This window comes from Monodelphis domestica, chromosome 2, assembly GCF_027887165.1.
Source record: "Monodelphis domestica isolate mMonDom1 chromosome 2, mMonDom1.pri, whole genome shotgun sequence".
NCBI classification, from domain to species: domain Eukaryota; kingdom Metazoa; phylum Chordata; class Mammalia; order Didelphimorphia; family Didelphidae; genus Monodelphis; species Monodelphis domestica.
Window position 1 is genome coordinate 197,824,048 of NC_077228.1, and position 15,650 is coordinate 197,839,697.

Consider the following 15,650-nt stretch of genomic DNA (forward strand, 5'->3'; position numbering starts at 1 on the left):
AGGCAGATCAGTCCGACTTTGGGGAAGGAAGACTCCTAATGAAGGCACCAACATTTTCTCATTCTTTTTAAAATTTAATTTAATTTTTAAATTTTCTTTATTTTATTCCAGTAACAATTCTACATGTAAGTTTTCCAAGGTTACATGATTGATGCTCTCTCCCTCCCCTCTTCCCTCCCCTCTCCCAGAGTTGATGAGCAATTTCATTGGGTTTTACATATATTATCACTCAAAACCCATTTCTGTATCATTCATTTTTGTAATAATCTTTTAAAACTAAACCCCCAAATAAACAAGTGACAAATTGTAGGTTTTCATCTGCCTGTCTACTCCCACAGTTCTTTCTCTGAAGGTGGATAGCATCCTTTTCATAAATCCCTCAGAATTGTCCTGGATCACTATATTGTTGTTAGTAGCAAAGTCTATAACTCTCACTTACTCTTTTACTTTTTTTATCATTAAAAAACCCCACCCTTACTTTCCATTGTAGAATCAATACCATGTTTTGGTTCTAAGACAGAAGAGTGATGATGGCTAGGCAATGGGAGGCGGGGATAGCCAGGAAAGTCTAAGGTCAGATTTGAACCCACCACCTTCCATCTTTAGGTCTTGCTCTTAATCTACTAAGCTACTTAGCAGTCAGTCCCCTCTTTACTCCTTTATGCTTTTTTATAATAGATAAAAGTAGGGCAAGCCTGAACCTCTGGCTTGATGTTAGGCTAATTGTCTATACTTGAGTCCTTGAGTTGTATGTTTTTTGAGCTAGGTCTCACAAATTTTAATGTACCTCGAGTATTGTAGAGACATATCAAATTGAGCTAAGACATTGAACCTTTCGTCATGAAACTTCCAATTTAGCAGAGGATGAGATACAAATACAGGTAACTCTAATTTCACATTCTACAAGAGCATGAAAACAGAATGTCAAATTCAGAAGTGTCCCCACAAAGGGAAGTTATGAATAGAGGGGGACTAAGGAAGGCTTCACAGAGGAGGTGGTATTTCAATTTAAAGTAAAGATGGGGAGGAAGGACAGATATTTGGCTTTGTATTACTTTGTGTTGTGTGTATTCCTAGGGTAAGTGTTGGACCATGCTGCAGAATGCCTGAGATCTCAGGACTGTCTCAACAGAAGTGACTTTGTTTCATAAGAGACATGGTAACTCTGGCTTTGACAGTGCCTTCTGAGTCCTTCCCTGTTGGCTCAGGATTGCCTGAATCGGTGGTTCTGGGTCCCTAGTAGTCAGCAGGATTGAGATTGATCCACCCAGTTCCAGGGAGACAGCAGGCAACATTCCAGGTCTCAGGCCATGTAATTTCATTGCCTCAAGACTTTTTTTTTTCTTTTAAACCTTTGAAGGCATTTCAGGTCTAGAAAGAAAATTGGTGTATTTCCTTTTTTTCCAGTCTCTGACTTACTTTAACAAGTACAAGAGCACGTTCTGTCTCTGGGAATTCTGAAGAGGTTGTTCTATTCCCAAGATCTTGGGATCATGCCCTTTACAAAGAGCTCCCTTCTTTTACTTGGAGGGGCTAGAGAACATTGGTGAGCCTTTGTGTGTGTGTGTGAAGGAGAGGAAGGAGAGGAAGAGAACTCTGGGGATTTCCATGGGATAGTACTGGAATACTGACCAGAGTGGAAATATCCATTGTAGATAGGGTTTGGGGGGCTGCCCTTGAGGATAGGTAGCCCTCTCTCTGAGATCTCTTTTTTGAGAGGCAGGAACAGGTCCCCTCTTATCCAGGTTTCTCTCCCAGTTCTGATTCTCTGCCTCCTCAAAGCCCTGTCTTTCTCTCCTCATTGCCATAGTAGTGGGGCAGCAGGGGGCACCTGGTATCCTCCAGACAAGGCTAGGATGCCAGTCTTTCCCATATACTTAACTAGCAGCCTCTTGGCAGGAGAGGAAAGAGAGAGGCTGCCTTGGCCATAGGGGACACAGACTCAGAGGCAGGTTGGATGTTCGATAAGAAAAGAACCTAATTAGTTCTGATGTGCAGGAAAAAAAGCCCAGTCCTCTGAGGTGCTGCTCTGGAGCGGGAGGATGGGGGGTAGAAGGATTGGAGGGGATTAGAGAGGCAGGGAGTGAAGTCAGTACAGCTGAGCTCAGCCACAGGCTCAGTCCTGGCATGCTGCCTCACCAGCAGGATAATTCTAGCCCTGCTCACCTGTGCCAGCCTTCCTGTTGGGTAGCTGATGGAGTGATGTGTGTGTGTGTGAGTGCACAGAGCTGTGTGTGTCCAAGTCTGGGTTTTTCTGTGTGTGTGTGTGTGTGTGTGTGTGTGTGTGTGTAGGATTTCATGGTGGTGAGCAAAGTGGGCAAGTGCTCTGAATTCTTAAACTCTCCTCAAATACATCTGCGTTAAGACCCATGATTCAAGCCTGTGGCACATGAGTGCACTTGGCTCATATTTGCATGTGCAAGAATATTGTCTGTTTTGTTGGTTTCCTGACAGGATTCTCATGGGAGATCCAGCTTTGAATTCCCAGCAGCTCACAGAAGCTTCTTTACAGAGATTTTCTGAAAGCATTTTGAAGGCAAAGTCCGTGTCTTACACCTCCTCTATTCTCACACATGTACAAGTAAATCCTAGACCCTACATAGGCTTTAGAGCCTAAAGGGACCTTGAAAATCACCTAATCTCACTCCTTCATTCCAGGGAAGCTGAGATTCAGAAGGATTCAATTATTTACCCAAGGTCACGTGATTAGCAAAGAGTGAAGCTGGGATTTCATCCCAGGTCTTCTCACACCAGATCTTGGGATCACAGATTTAGAGTTGGAAGGGACCATTATTTTTACAGATGATGAAACTCTGACCTAGAAAAGTTAATTGACTTACTTAAGGACACCCAGATAACAAACATCAGTGGTAGGATCTGAATCTAGGTCCTCTGATTTCAGAAATCTTTTCTGTGGCACCAATCTTCCTGTTTCTCAATCACTCAAAGTGACCCAGGGTTATGCTGGGCTCCAATGGGGAGAGACCAGTTTTTAAATTTTCAGTATGAGGTAACTAGGTAGTACAGTGGAGAGAGCACCAGGTCTGGAGTTGGGAGGATATGGAGTTGAAATCTGGCCTCGGACATTTCTTAGATGTGTGACCCTGGGCAAGTCACTTAACTGGGTTGCCTAGTTATTATTGTTCTTTTACTTACCATTCTTCTGTATTGGAACCAATACTTAGTATGGATTCTAAGACAGAAGGTAGGAGAGAAAGAAAGAAAGAAAGAAAGAAAGAAAGAAAGAAAGAAAGAAAGAAAGAAAGAAAGAAAGAAAGAAAGAAAGAAAGAAAGAAAGAAAGAAAGAAAGAAAGAAAGAAAGAAAGAAAGAAAGAAAGGAAGGAAGGAAGGAAGGAAGGAAGGAAGGAAGGAAGGAAGGAAGGAGGAAGGGAGGAAGAAAAAGAGAAAAGGAAAGATTTAGCATGAGAATTTATACCTTAGAAATCAGCTGATGCTACAAATGAGGATTTGATTCATGGTTTTGTTGATTGTCTAGACTTTAGAAAGTGATAGGGAAAATGCTAATAATGCAAATAAGACTTAAAAGAAATGTCCTTCCCTCTATCACTCCTTCCTGCAGAGTTGGTTGTTAAACATTTACCAGCTCACTCTGCTAGCTCTCTCCTTATCTGGGTCAGACACTTCTGTGTTTGCTTTTTTTTACTGGGTTATATGTGTATTATTATGGAGAACATACTTCCATATTAGTCATTGTTGTAAAAGAATACTCACGCAATACCTAAACCCCCAAATAAAAAACACAAATAAAGTAAAGCGAAAAATCACATGCTTTGATCTGCATTCCAGCTCCAACAGCTCTCTCTCTCTGGAGGTGGAGAGTGTCATAATTCCTTCAGAACTGCCAGACACCTCTTGCAAGCCCTGCTTTTGCCTTCTCCTCTCCCTGATTCTTCCCCTTGTCTTTCTCCCCCCTCTCCCTCTGCCCCTCAGTGAGTGTCAGATTTCCCATCTAGCATCTCTTTTGACCTGTAATACCCAATCTGGACAATAGCATGGGCTGTGTTTGTGAGGGCAGGGCTAGAACTGGGATCCATGGAATATAAGAGATCAACTACATGGGATGAGGGAAGGGTTATTGGGAGAGTTTCCTAGTATCCCAGTGAATAAATAACCCAATTCTACACCAGTTTCCGCCAGGAGGAGCTAGAACACCCAGGCACTTTGCCTGAAGACTGGCCGTCCTGATGATGACCTGTCTGGACAAATGCAGACAAGACATCAATCATTTCCCCAGCCAATGCTCTGTCTTTCCTGCTCCCCATATGTATACACCGGCTCCCCCCAGTAGCTCCTTTGACAGAGGGAGAGGAGGGGAAAAAGGAAAGGCAGAGGGACAGACCATGTTCCAGATATGAAGTGTACTGCCTTCAGTTCACAAATTCAATAAGAAAGACTCAGGGGTAGATATAGATGTAAACTATGCACAGGACTTCCTTTGAGCCCAAGAGGCTCTTCTTTCCACCAAGGGTCCTCTCTCACCATTGGACCTAAGCATGTAGACTAGATTCAGTCTGGGGGGAGTTAGACTCTTTTGTTTGAACTTATTGGCTCTTTACGCTCTGCCCCTACTCCTTGGAGTCTCAGAGAGAATCATTTAAACTTTAGGTTTGACTTGGGTCTATGGTATTCCCCAAAAGGGAGAAAGTAAAAAGATACAAGGTAAATCTAGTATAGGAGAGCTACTTATTTCCTCTATGCAAAAGAAGTGCCAAACAAAAAAGATTCACAAGAATACATTGACAAGGGGCAGCTGGGTGGCTCAGTGGATTGAGAGCCAGACCTAGAAATGGGAAGTCTTCAGTTCAATCTGGCCTCAGATACTTCCTAGTTGTGTGACCCTGGACAAGTCACTTAACCTCATTGCCTAGCCTTTACCATTCTTCTACCTTGGAACCAATACCTGGTATTGATTCTAAGATGGAGAGTAAGGGTTTAAAAGAAGCAAACAGGGGGCAACTGGGTAGCTCAGTGGACTGAGAGCCAGGCTAAGACATGGCAGGTCTTAGGTTCAGATCTGGCCTCAGCCACTTCCTAGCTGTGTGACCCTGGGCAAGTCACTTGACCCCCATTGCCTAGCCCTTACCACTCTTCTGCTTTGGAACCAGCTGATTCCAAGACAGAAGGTAAGTGTTTAAAAAAAAAAAAAGCAAACAGGAAACATTTTGAGAAAGGCTTCGTGCTGATAATTTCCTTTAGGTCCTGGTCTTCTGGTGAGTCAGGCCAAGTGCTGAATTCTTCTTCCTACTTGTTGTTATCCTCTCTAAAAGTACAGCCATAGTTGTCCAGGGTCCCATTGAAGATCACTGACCAAGGATGTGAGGAGCTCTCAAACTAGCCTCTGATGCTAGAAATGTCCATCTCAAGATCACTGCTTAGTTGCTTATTCTCAGGGAAAACATACAAAGCAGAAGGAGCGACTAGAGCATTGATAGCCAGCCTCAAACTCACGTAGGTGAGCCATGATATTTCTGCTAGGGGTAGGGAAGGGGACAAGCTTGTTCCCCACTCCTCCAGGGAGAAGCTACTCTGTATTCTACTCCCTGTGATATTAGAATCTCTCCCTTGTCTAAAGGCAGAATACTTTTAGAATTCCCTTCTATGATATGTCATCTTTTTAACACAGCAACACAGATTTTTATGTTAAAAGGGACCTTAGTTGATCTATTTCTAGACATTTATTTTACAGAAAAGTATTTTATTTTTACATTTATTAATTTATATATATTTTAAATATTTACATTTATTTATTTACTTTACAGAAAAGTAAGGCCAAGAAGTTAGGTGACTTGTCTAAGATCACCCAGGGAGAAGGTACCAGATCTAGGATTTGAACTTCTGTCATCTGACTTCCAAATCTGTCTGGTGGGGAGGGTGAATGGATTTTGATACCTAGTGGTCACCCTTTCCCTTTCCTTCTCCCTCCTCCTCCTCCTCTCTCTGGTTACTTCTTTTCCTCAAGCCTCCTTGTGTCCTATATACTACTCTCCCCCACCCCCGAGAACCCCATCCAGTCCCAACATTCTCAGTTCCTTCTTTCCTAATGATTAACCACCAGTTTTGAGTCATTCCCAGAATAGAGTCTGTTTCCCAGGATTTTGTTTTCTCCTGCCCACCCACCTACCCCCCACAACATCCCTGGTGGAAACCAGAAACTCCTGCTTTGACTCATGCTTTCCAAGCTTTTTTTCAGCTGAAACTAATCCTGATGACTTGAGAGACACAGTGTATGTGTGTGTCTTACCAAGAGAGTCGCCTTTATGCCAGATCACTTCTTTTCAAAAGACCTATTAAGCATTTATTATGTAGAAAGCATTATGTTGAGTGCCGGAGACACAGAAACAAAAATTTAAGGAAACATTTTGCAGACAGGAAGGGATGAGAGATCCTGAAATAGGCTGTGGCCTCTCTTTGCAAGGGTAGAAGGAAGAAGGAGAAAGAATTGAGAATCACAAGGCTTTTCTGTCCAGAGTGATTTTTGTGACAAATTCAATACAATTTGGATTTGTAGTTCAGGACAGAACTAGGGACTTAGGTTTGAATCTTGATTCTGCCATCCCTCTCCCTCTGCCACTTCCCCTGTCACCCCCTCTCTCTTTCTCCCCCTCTTCTCTCTCTCTTTCTCTTTCTCCCTCTCTTTTCCATCCATCTTCTCTCCCTTCTTCCTCTCTCTCACCTACCCTCCCTCCCTTTCTCTCTTATCCCCCACCTTCTCCTCTTCTCATGGCTACTCATTTTACCTTCCTCTATAAAATGAAGGCACTGGATTATACCATTGGGGGCCAGCTAGTATAAAGGCACAAACATAGAAGTTTGAAGAAGGCCAGTTTGACTGAACCAGAGACTATCAGAAAAGCAATAATATATAATGAGTCTGGAATGGTGGATTGGACCAGACTGCAAAAAGCTTTGAATGTTGCATGAGGAATTTGAGTTTTACCTAGAGGCAAGATGGAACCATGGAAGTTTCTTGAACAGAGGAGTTGATATGGTTAAACTTGTCCTTTAGGAATATCAATTTGGCAACTGTGTTGAGGATGAATTGGAGAAAGTGGAGACTTAAGGCAGAGAGACTCGTTACAAGATTATTCTAATAGTCCAGGCAAGAGGTTATTATGACTAAGGAAGATGGGCATGAGAGGAGAGAACGAAAGAGAGGCAGGATATGTTGTGGAGGTAGGGTCACCAAAGGCATTTAGGTGACCCAGAAGATAGAGTGCTTGGCCTGGAGTCAGGAAGACCCAAGTTCAAATCCAGCCTCAGACACTTACTAGCTGTATGACCCTGGGCAAGTCATAACCCTGTTTGCCTCAGTTTCCTCTACCAAAGAATTAGAGAAGGAAATGGAAAACCACTCCATTATCTTTGTCAAGAAAACTCCAAATGGAGACATGAAGCATCTGAAAAGATTCAACCACAAAGAATTTGGCTACTGACTGGAAATGTGGATGAGAGAGAGGGAACAGTTGAAGGTGACTCCATGGTTGTGATTCTGGATGTCTAGAATGACTATTCAGTAGTGTCTACAACAGACATAGCAAAGTGAGGAAGAGATATGGATTTTGGGGGAAAGAACGTGAGTTCTGTTTTGGAAGTACTGAGTTTGGTATATCTATAGGACTCTCAGTTGGATAGGCAGTTGGTGATGTAGGTCTGGAATTCCGGAAAGATTAGGATACAGAGACCTTGCAGCCATCTGCTTTGAGAAAATGGAAACTGTGGGATCTTGTGAAATTACCTAGAGAAAGAGTGTAGCTTAGCTAGGGAAGAGACAGTGAATAGACAGTGAAGTAATGTGGTGATCAGAGTAGATAAGATTACTCTAGGAAGACTTCCTGCAGAAAATAGGGGGAATTATGAGCTAAGTTTGGGAAAGAAGGAGAGGCATGGATTGACAAAGGAGGGAGCAGAAAGCTTGTAAAAAAGCAAAGCAGAGCTGACTAGCAATTTTTAGGCCAGAGAAGGGAGCATAAAACTCCAACGATCTCAAATGTCCTGCTGGGGAGGCCACTGGGAGGGGGAGAGGAGAGCAGGTTGAAGAAGAACTCACAGCCATCTGATGGCTTCTCCAATGAACTACTTATTTTTCCTTACTAGATCCTAAACTCATTTCTTTCTATACTGCAGAAGTATCATTAGTGCCTTCTACATTTTGGTTTCTTGGGACAAAGCCCCAATCATCTTCCTCTTATTATGACTGGCCATGAATACTGATTAGCTAGAGGAAGTCCATTCCTAGTAGGAGAGTCAGAGAGCAATGTTTAGGGTTAGAGGCAGCAGACAGCAGCCTGGTATAATAGATAGAATCCTGGACATTGAATCAGTAAGACTTGATTTTGAATCCTATTTGAAGATTCTGAGAAACACCAAGAAAAAGATCAGAGTATTTTTTAGGGAAGAAAGTTTAGATCCAATATTGCTTTTAGGAGTATCCTGGGGCTCAGACCACTATTGTTTCTCCCTGCCTTAGAAGAGAGTAAATACTGTTAGTTCCCTCCCCAGAAAAAGGATAAAGTGTCTCCCTGCCTACTACATAGTAAGTGTTTAATAAAGACTTCTCTTTCCTTCCTTCCTTCCTTCCTTCCTTCCTTCCTTCCTTCCTTCCTTCCTTCCTTCCTTCCTTCCTTCCTTCCTTCCTGCCTTTCTTCCTTCCTTCCTTCCTGCCTTTCTTTCTTTCTTTCTTTCTTTCTTTCTTTCTTTCTTTCTTTCTTTCTTTCTTTCTTTCTTTCTTTCTTTCTTTCTTTCTTTCTTTCTTTCTTTCTTTCTTTCTTTCTTTCTTTCTTTCTTTCTTTCTTTCTTTCTTTCCTTCCTTCTTCTTCCTTCCTTCCTTCCTTCCTTCCTTCCTTCCTTCCTTCCTTCCTTCCTTCCTTCCTTCCTTCCTTCCTTCCTTCCTTCCCTCCCTCCCTCCTTCATTCCCTCCCTCCCTTCCTCCTTTCCCTCCTTCTCTTCATCCCCCCTCTCCCCACCTCCTTCTGTCTCTGTCTCTTTCTTTCTTTCCCCAGAGCAAGGGCCTGGCCCCTTCCTGACTGATGTATAGGAGCTGAGAAGGAATTCTCCTTTTTCCAGGAGCTGATTCTTGCTACCCTGGCTTGAGAAGGCCCAGCCTCCAACAGGGTTCTAGACAAAGTTGGGTTCACACTGGGGAAGGCTGGCAGTAAGAATATTGTCTCTCTGGGGAAAAGCTTGCCCTGTCTCGACTCTCTTGCCATCCTGGCCCTGTAGCCACCTCATGGCAGCCTGATTAATGGTCCATTTTGGAAAGCTTGTCCCACACCAGCACCTTCAGCATCCGTGGGGCCACTCTCTTTTCCTGGATTCATGTGAATCTGATCCCCACTCCTTTGAATGCAGCTCATGTCATTGCCCATCCTAATCCCCTCATACCCCCCCTCTCTGTAGACTCCACTCCTTTCTTCCAGTCCAATTTTCTACTCACCTTCAAATATGGGTTTGAGATTCCACTCTTCCCAGAAGAATTCTTGGATTAACCCCAATCTTTTTTGCTTATTCTTGTCCTCTTCATTCCTTGGCATTAGTGCCTGCCATCTGTACTCAATGTTCCTTTGTCAAAATGATTTTATCTTTGGACAAAGAATGTGTCCAATCTCTTCTTCAAAAAAGGAGCTCCCTGGGGGCAGCTGGGTGGCTCAGTAGATTGAGAGCCAGATCCAGAGACCAGAGCTGTGTGACCCTGGGCAAGTCACTTAACCCCCATTACCTAGCCCTTACCACTCTCCTGCCTTAGAATCAATATCCAGTATTGATTCTAAGATGGAAGGTAAGGGTTTAAAAAAAAAAGAAAGAAAAGGAGCTCTCTGAAGGCAAACAAATACTGAGTCTTTCTTAGAGACTGGGGTTGGGGGTTCCCTTAGATGAGTGGCTATATCTCCTCTGTCAGACTGATGAGCTCCCTCATTATACCAAGAAAACACAGAAGTCAATGATTATGTTGCTTCCTTTGGAATTCTAGCTCCCTCAAAAGGTACTTAGGATAGAGTATGGGAGTGGAGTGGGGGGGATGGATAGATAAGAAGTTCTTGTCTGGGGGGCAGCTGGATAGCTCAGTGGATTGAAAGCCAGGCCTACAGATGGGAGGTCCTAAATTCAAATCTGGCCTCAGACACTTCCCAGCTGTGTGACCCTGGGCAAGTCCCTTATTGCTCTATTGCCTTAGAACCAAAACACAGCATTGATTCCAAGATGGAAGGTAAGAGGTTTTTGTTTTTTTAAGTATTAAACTGTACTTTCCTAAAATGCCAGAACTAGAAAGAAATTTAGTGATCAGCTGATCCAATCTGTCTCTGAAAAAAGGTCATATAGTGAATTAGCAGCAGAACTGACGCAATAACCCAGATCTCCTGTATCCTAGTTCAGGGGTCTTTACAAAAGTCTTTCCACACTTCCTTTTACCTAACACTGAATGGCAGAGCTGTGCTGAGGCCAGGAAAAACTTAGACATAGTGCAAGTTCCCCCTGCCCTTAGGGAATGATCCGTGGAGGGAAGTTAGAATTTTCACCTCATTTGTTAAGTATTGTCAAGCCAAGAACTGTTCCAGGTATTCTTTTTTTTTTAATTTATTTTTTTATCCCTTATCTTCTGTAGAAGAATGATAATGGCTAGGCAATCCAGTTAAGTGACTTGCCCAGGGTCACACAGCTAGAAAAGAACTGAGGTCAAATTTGAACCCAGGCCCTCCCCCCTCAGACCTGGTGCTCTCTCTACCTAACTGCCTCTCTCAAACTTCTCCAATGGACTTCTGGTCTCAGTGATGCTGTTTAACTCCTTAGCTCTTCCATTAGAATTCCTAGTTTCTATCAAAGCTCAGATTAAATGCTTATTTCATGATGTCTTTCCTGATTCCCCCTTCCCCCAGAAGCTAACCCCACCCCTACAGCCTCATTACCTTGTATTTGAAGAACTAGGTTATTCAGAGTGTCCCAAAAGCTTTAGGGAAGGCTTAAAACTGCCCTAAGACTTTGGGACAACTTGTGTCTGGGTATGTTCTCTAAGACTTTTGGGGGTTCAGTCTGTTTTACTTTTGTCTTTATATCCTTAGTGTAGTACCTGACATACAGTGGGTACTTGATAAATTCTTTTTGATTGGTTGAATAAAGAGTCTATTAAGAAAAGACTCCCTTTATATTCTGTCCTGCAGAGACCTCTCTTGAGTATTGTGTTTAATTTTGGATGCTACATTCTAGGAAGGAGAAAGGAGAGAGGAAAAAGGGAAGGGGAAAGAGGAAGGAAGGAGAGAGGGAGGAAGAAATTAAAGAGATGGGGAAGGAAAGAAGAAAGGAAGGAAGGGAGGGAGGGAAAGATGGAGAGGGTGGAAAAGAGGGGGGAGAGAATGAGAGAGGGTGGAAAGGAGAGAGGGTGGGTGGGCAGGAGGGAGGGAAGAAGGAGGGGAAGAGGGAGAAAAAGAAAGATTTAAGAAGGAGCCACTAAAGGATCCAGTCTCACCTCTATCTCAGAAATATGTTCCTGAATGGAACCTGTCTTTTACCCTCTTGCTTGAGAATCATCTCTGTTATTTGTCCTCACCCACACCTACACTTCTGCTACACTTCCTGTTCCTTCATTTAAGATCATAGAATCATAGATTTTGAGCCAGAAGGGACCTTAGTCATCTATTCCAAATTCCTCAGTTTACATATGAGGAAACCAAAGCATATGAAGCTCAAAAGGGTTCATTAAGTGACTTGCTTATGGTCACACAGGTGATAAGTGGCAAAACCAGTAGTGGAACCTTGGTTCTTTGACAGTACATCCAGAATGCTTTTGTCCTTCTATTTCTTGGACTGTTGACAGGAAGACAACCACAGCTACTACATGTCTCGAATGTATGGCCCTAGTGAAACCCGGACCAGAGAGCTGTGGGTAGATGTGGCAGAAGCCAACAGAAGTCAAGTCAAAGTCCATGGAATCCTTTCTAATACCCACCGGCAAGCTGCAGTGAGTAACCCTGAAGTGTTTCTTCTCTTGATTTCTGTCTTTTCACTAAGGGTATATTAGAATAGCTCACCCTGTCCCCCACCTCCCATTCTTCCAAGGCCGCAGGGCTTAGAACCACAGAACATAGGAGAGTTGAATTGGAAGAGTTCTTAGAGACAACCTAGTCCAACGCCCTCATTTTACAGCAGAGACCTAAGGAAAGGAATAACTTGCCCAAGGCCACATAATTAGTTAGAGACATAATCAGGGGTTGAGATCAGTTCTTTTGACTCCCAGTATAATAGACCTAAGGACAGTTAGGGGTAACTAGGGGTACATTGAATTGTTAGGCCTGAAGTCAGTAAGACTTCTTGAGTTCAAATCTGTCCTCAAATACTTACTACCTGTGTGGGTTTGGGTAAATTGCTTAACTCTGTTTGCCTCAGTTTCCTCATCTGTCAAATATACTGGAGAAGGAAATGGCAAACCATACCAGTATCTTTGCCAAGAAAACCCCAGATGGGGTCATGAAAAGCCAGACATGACTGAAATGACTGAACAATAACAACCATAGACCGAGTCCTTCATTCATCTGACTTCCCTTCCTTTCTTCTACCTTTTTTTTTCTTGTCACAGGGGAGAAAATTAGATTTGTTCTCAGCTGATTCCCAACACCCTCCCTTCCTTATCTCTGAGGGCTCTAAAGGGGTGAAGTTCTTCCACTGAGAGGGCAAAGTAGCAAAACCTTTTTTCCCCTCCCTCCTTTCTTTTCTTCCTTTCTTCTTCCCTATCTTCCTTTTTTCCTCCTTCCCTTCCTTCCTTCTTCCCTATCTTCCTTTTTTCCTCCTTTCCTTCCTTCCTTCATCCCTCCCTCCCTCTCTTTCTTCCTTTCTTCAATTCCTTCTTCCCTCTTCTTCCTTCCTTTCTCTCTTCTTCCCTCTCCTCCTTCTTTCTTTCCTTCCCATTTTCATCTTTATATTAGCACCAACAAACAAACATTCAAGCAGACAAAAAACAAAAAAGATTACACATGACACCTCACATAATTCTTGTTTTAAAGTAAATCTCTCTGCCACTGGGTAGTGCAGAGAAAAGTGGTTCATCAGCATATTCTGTTGTGTAACCAGGGGGCCAGGATAAACCCTGTTCTTTCACCCAGATAAGGGCACAATGGTGGTTCGAATATTCTTCCCCTCTCCCCCAGTAGCATGGCATCACAGTGGTGTTCCTAGCCAACTGTAGAGAGGCTGCCCTCCATGCCTCTGCAGGTATGTATGTGGGTTTTGGGGCAGGTGAGGGCCATGGTCTTTTTCTTCACCCCTAGTATCCATGCTGACTCTCTGTCTATCTCTTTCTCTCTCTCCCATCCCCCACAGAGAGTGGTCCTGTCCTTTGATTTCCCATTCTATGGCCATCATCTGCGGCAAATCACCATAGCAACCGGAGGTAAGACTGTGACTGGGAGCAGCCAAGAGGTAGGCAAGTTGTTGGGGCTAGGGGTCCTCAGCCTCTAGGGACTTCCCCTGGGGAGATACTGTAATAGGTATGCAAGGGAGGGGAGGCTTGGTTACTCTGTGCCCCGATTCTCCACAGAGAATGAGGGAGAGAAGAAGGAAGAAAGGGAGAGAGGGTTGGATGGATGGAGGGATGGAGGTGGATTCTCAGGGCAGCATTCTGATTGGTACTCAGAGTTCTGAGAAATAGTTGCTTTTTGCATGTTTCTGGGGTTTGCATTTTAGTGTTAATGTATCTCTATTTAGGCAAACCTATATCTGTGGTAGTGCATATGATGGGAAGTGGTGAAAGACGGGAAGGAGGGGAGAGAGAGGGAGGATATATAACCTTTAGAGCAGCCTATTTCCCTTGGACTTTGATCCTTGAGCTTCTGCCTCCTATTGTGTTGGAGAGGGGTGAAAGAGGGAGAAATGCACATTTGATTTTAGCCTGTTTCCCCAGGCTTTTCCATACATCATTTGAATAGAAGGGTTAAGAATCTAGTAGAATCTTTCCTGTGCCCCATGCTCCATTTCAGATGTGGCAGGTAGACAAAGTTGGGATCTCTTCAGAGGTTGACTCTTAGAGATATTCCTCCCTCCCTCCCTTCCTCCCTTCCTCCCTTCCTCCCTTCCTCCCTCCTTTCCTTCCTTCCTTCCTTCCTTCCTCCCTCCCCCCTCCCTCCTTTCCTTCCTTCCTTCCTTCCTCCCTCCCTCCCTCCCTCCCTCCCTCCCTCCCTTCCTTCTTTCCTTCCTTCCTTCCTTCCTCCCTCCCTCCTTTCCTTCCTTCCTTCCTTCCTTCCTCCCTCCCCCCTCCCTCCTTTCCTTCCTTCCTCCCTCCCTCCCTCCCTTCCTTCCTTCCTTCCTTCCTTCCTTCCTTCCTTCCTTCCTTCCTTCCTTCCTTCCTTCCTTCCTTCCTTCCTTCCTTCCTTCCTTCCTTCCTTCCTTCCTTCCTTCCTTCCTTCCTTCCTTCCTCCCCTCTCTTCCTCCCTCCATCTCTCTTTCTTTTTTGTAAATCTTTTTTTTTAATGTATGAAAATCCACCTTCTTTCCTCCCTACCTCCTTCCTACTGAAAAAGAAAAAGAAAACCCATGAAACAACAGCGTATACAAAACAAAACAAATTCCTACAATGACGATGTCCAGAAAATAGTGTCTCAGTCTATACCCTTTTTCTGTAAGATCCAGATTTGGGGCAGGGCAGGGGGCCACCTAGTGACCATTTTTCCAACTCTATTTTATAGGCAGGACAATGCTAGAAGCCCCCCTCCATCCAATTCCAAGCTGTGGACCAACAGAGATGAGACTAATGATATGACTCACATATCTAGGAGGAGGGAAGAGCTAATTATTATAACTCAAATGAGTAATTACATAAAGAAAAATAAAATGGGGGTTGTACTCACTAAAAGGTCAGGTGGATTGCAGTGAGCCGTCTGTCTCTTGGCTTCAAGACCCAGTTTTAACCCCATATTCTATAGGAAACCTTTCTCAATTTCTTAATTATCCAGACAAAAACATATAATGTATCATTTGTTTATGTGGGTATTCGATTTGGGATTTTGGTTTTAAAAGATTACTCTATTACAAAAATGAATAATATGGAAATAGGTTTTGAGTGGTAATGCATGTATAACTCAGTGGAATTGCTTGTCAGCTCTGGGAGGGGGGGAGAAGAAGCAAGGGAGACAAGAATCATGTAACCATGAAAGAAATTTAAAAATAATGTTTAAAAGTAAATGTAAAGGGGACAGCTGGGTAGCTCAGTAGATTGAGAGCCAGGCCTACAGAGGGGAGGTCCTAGGTTCAAATCTGGCCTCAGACACTTCCCAGCTGTATGACCCTGGGCAAGTCACTTGACCCCCATTGCCTAACCCTGACCACTCTTCTGCCTTGAAACCAATACACAGTATTGATTCCAAGACGGAAGGTAAGGGTTTTAAAAAAAATTGAATGTAAAAAAAAAAATCTCTTAATTAAAAAAAACACAAAACCTTTACTTTTTGTCTTTGTAACAACTCTAAGACAGAAGGGCAGGGGCTAGGTGAGCAGAGTTAAGTGACTTGTCCAGGGGCACACAGCTAAGAAGTATCTGAGGTCAGATTTGAACCCAGGTACTCCCAACTCCAGGCCTGGGACTATCTACTGTGCTACCTATCTGCCCCCTCAGGCTCTTAATTTGAATGCCTTCCCTCTAATGATTATTT

General features: G+C 43.5%; 1 protein-coding gene across 1 annotated transcript in view; it reads left to right on the forward strand.

Moving 5' to 3' along the window:
- PLXDC1 (plexin domain containing 1) overlaps positions 1 to 15,650 on the forward strand; it is a 106,773-nt gene that overhangs the window by 17,421 nt on the left and 73,702 nt on the right. The window contains exons 3-4 of the mRNA XM_056816796.1: positions 11,828 to 11,971; positions 13,327 to 13,396. Coding sequence (XP_056672774.1) covers positions 11,828 to 11,971; positions 13,327 to 13,396 — 214 coding nt within the window. The remainder of the gene's footprint in view (positions 1 to 11,827; positions 11,972 to 13,326; positions 13,397 to 15,650) is intronic.